The 2883-nt window shown below is 40.0% G+C and overlaps 1 protein-coding gene across 1 annotated transcript; it reads right to left on the reverse strand.

Moving 5' to 3' along the window:
• Positions 1 to 1745: 1745 nt before the first annotated feature.
• On the reverse strand, positions 1746 to 2321 carry LOC106333764. Its single transcript, XM_013772179.1, has 2 exons — positions 1901 to 2321; positions 1746 to 1834 (listed from the first exon to the last, which is right to left on the reverse strand). The coding sequence occupies exons 1-2, from the start codon at positions 2319 to 2321 to the stop codon at positions 1746 to 1748; spliced, it is 510 nt and encodes a 169-aa protein (XP_013627633.1).
• Positions 2322 to 2883: the final 562 nt, after the last annotated feature.

Below are 2883 nucleotides of genomic sequence, written 5' to 3' on the forward strand. Positions count from 1 at the left end.
CAAACTCTTTAAAGCTTCAATCTTGAATCTCCAAAGAGCCTAACACGAACTCAGGTTCTTACTAACCTGGCTCTGATACCATATCATTTTTAGTAATGTTTAGAGTAATCTGAGTGTTTAGGAAAGAATAGAATCGATTTAGAGAAGATTAGAGTATGAAATGAGATTATGAGTCTAATATGGAACCATTGAGATTAAAGACTAAGAGAAAGACTCAAAACTTGCTTAATCTTATTCATGAGTGAGGTTACATATTTATATGAAGGAACAAGTAGGGTTTTCGTAACTAGAGAGAAGAGAAAGCATGTGGAGTCAACAGCCTAATTCAAATCTATCCAATGAAGTGTCTCAAATCTATACACCAGGTGGTCGAGTTTTCCTACACGATGTCCTGCTTCGAGCTCCCTCTCAGCCTCTGTAAAAGAATACAATCAGCATTAACACATTTTTGGTGGGACTCTTCTAGTGAGAAAAGAAGTATATGTTGGGTTTCATTGGACAACTTGGCACAACCCAAGGCAGCGGGATGTCTAGGATTACGAGACATCCAATTGTTCAATCAAGCTCTACTCGCAAAGCTGGCTTGGAGAATCATAACAGTTCCAGACTGCCTCCTAGCCAGAGTCTTAAAAGGTAAATATTGCCATAAGGGGAACTTCCTAAATGTGGAACTACCCTCTGCTTGTTCCCAGGGGTGGAGAGGGATTTTACATGGCCGAAACCTCCTACGTGACAACATTGGCAAGGCAATTGGAAATGGCCAGACCACAAGCGTATGGAAAGACTCCTGGATCTCTCTGGATTCAAACTTAAAACCCTATGGACCTATCAATGAGAACACTCTAGACCTCAGGATTTCTGATCTGCTTACAAGCGATCTACAATGGAACAAACAAAGGATATAAGAAGTGCTACCTGAGTTGAGTGAGCAAATCCAATCACTGAAACCCAGCACAACAGGCGCTGAAGATGTTTATATTTGGCAACCGCTACCGTCATGGATAAACTCCACAAAGTCTGGGTACAATCTCGCAGAAAATACCCCTCGTCAAGCTCCACCTAATGCAAATCTGGGAGGTTTCAATTGGATAAAAGAGATTTGGTCAGCAAAGTGTTCCCCAAAGCTAAGAGTGTTTCTCTGGTCCATCATCAAAGGAGCAATCAACGCACGACATGCAACTCCGATGCATCTTGGAACTCGGCCACGAGGAACGCAGGCTTAGCGTGGATTATCTCAACACCGACATCAAATCAACTCCACGAAGGATCACTGTGCACGTAAAACATCTCTTCTCCTCTTATGGCCGAAGCTTTAGCGCTTCGATCGAGTCTTCTTGCAGTCGCAGCTCTCGACATCACTAATATCAGGGTCTGCTCAGACTGTCAAACGCTCATCAGAACAATCCAAAACAGTCACCAGATTAAGGAAATCTTTGGTATCGTCTCCGATATCATGCAGATCTCCTCTGCATTTGCCTCTATCTCTTTCTCTTTTTTTTCCACGATCTGAGAACCGAAAAGCCGACTTGTTAGCTAAACAAGATATGTTTTCTTCTGCTTCTGTAACTGTTTGAACCTTTTGATATTGGGCCTCGTTTTCGGCCCTATATCTTTTCCTGCTTTAATATAATTTCGTCGCACAAAAATGAGTTCAAAGTGATTCAAATCACAGAAAATAAATTATAGAACATTCATCTAAATCACAGACAATAAAGCACAGATCATCTAAAACAAGAAGTGTACCTTTAATTGAGTCGGGTCTTCTTCCTTCCACTTTCTTCTGCTTCCTCATCTAAGCCATGTTCCTTATCTTCCTCATCTAAATCACATTCACCTATAAAAAGAAAAGTTACTCAATACTCGCTTGATTCACATATCAAAAACTCAATTACTTCAAAACCACGAAGCCAATTTCTTGCAAAGATCAGAGCTTGAACATTTGATGGAAGAAGGCAACTCATGTACTTGCTAAGAACCCGACTTCCCACACTGAAGGATGACTCAGATGACACTATTTTTATTGAGATGCAGAGGACATCACAGGCCATTTGAGACAACTTCTTAAACTGGTTTGAATTGTCCTTCCAATACTTGATGGCATCTAAGCTTTTAAATGCTACCATATCTAGCACCGGTTCACTTAAATACACATCCAAAGCAGATTTACATGTTCCTGCTTGTTGAGAGAATAATCCATAAAAGCCACTGTAACCAGCTGGTAGAGTATCTTTTCCTGCTTCTTGTGAACTCTGTGCACTACTAGTATTCTTCTTCTTGTAAACTCCATACATCTTCAACATCTTTTTGCGTATGTAATCCATTTTGGATTTAGAAGTTGATGGATCAAGACTGTGGTAGCAGTACTCTAAAACCTTATCTTTAGCCTAGGATCTAATACTGCTGCAATGAATATAATATCACTATACTTTTCCCAGTACTTATCGAACTTCAAATTCATTGAAGCCACCATTTCACCAATCACTTCATCTTCACAAAACTCGTTTGATCCCAACCAACTTTGAATTTTCCATACTTCCATACAGTACAGATTCACTTTAAGGTAAGAAAAGCCAGAAATTAGCTTCGTCGTCTCATCAAAAGGCTGTAACAAACCACAATTAGCTCAGCTCTTAACCGTTTTGACTTTATAGGAAAACTCTGGTAACTTGTCTCAATTTCTGCAAGATTCCTAAACGCTTCTTTGTAGTAAAGAGCCCTAGACAACATCAGAAATGTTGAGTTCCACCGTGTAGTAACATCCAAAACTAAACCACTTTTCATAAAAAAAACCAACAGTCTCCATGCAGCCTTGAAACAACAGCTCTCTAGACTCTGTAACCTTGACAAATTTAACTTTGTCCCTGATTTTCTCCAGGACCTCTC

The sequence above is a fragment of the Brassica oleracea genome, chromosome C1 (genome assembly GCF_000695525.1).
Source record: "Brassica oleracea var. oleracea cultivar TO1000 chromosome C1, BOL, whole genome shotgun sequence".
NCBI classification, from domain to species: domain Eukaryota; kingdom Viridiplantae; phylum Streptophyta; class Magnoliopsida; order Brassicales; family Brassicaceae; genus Brassica; species Brassica oleracea.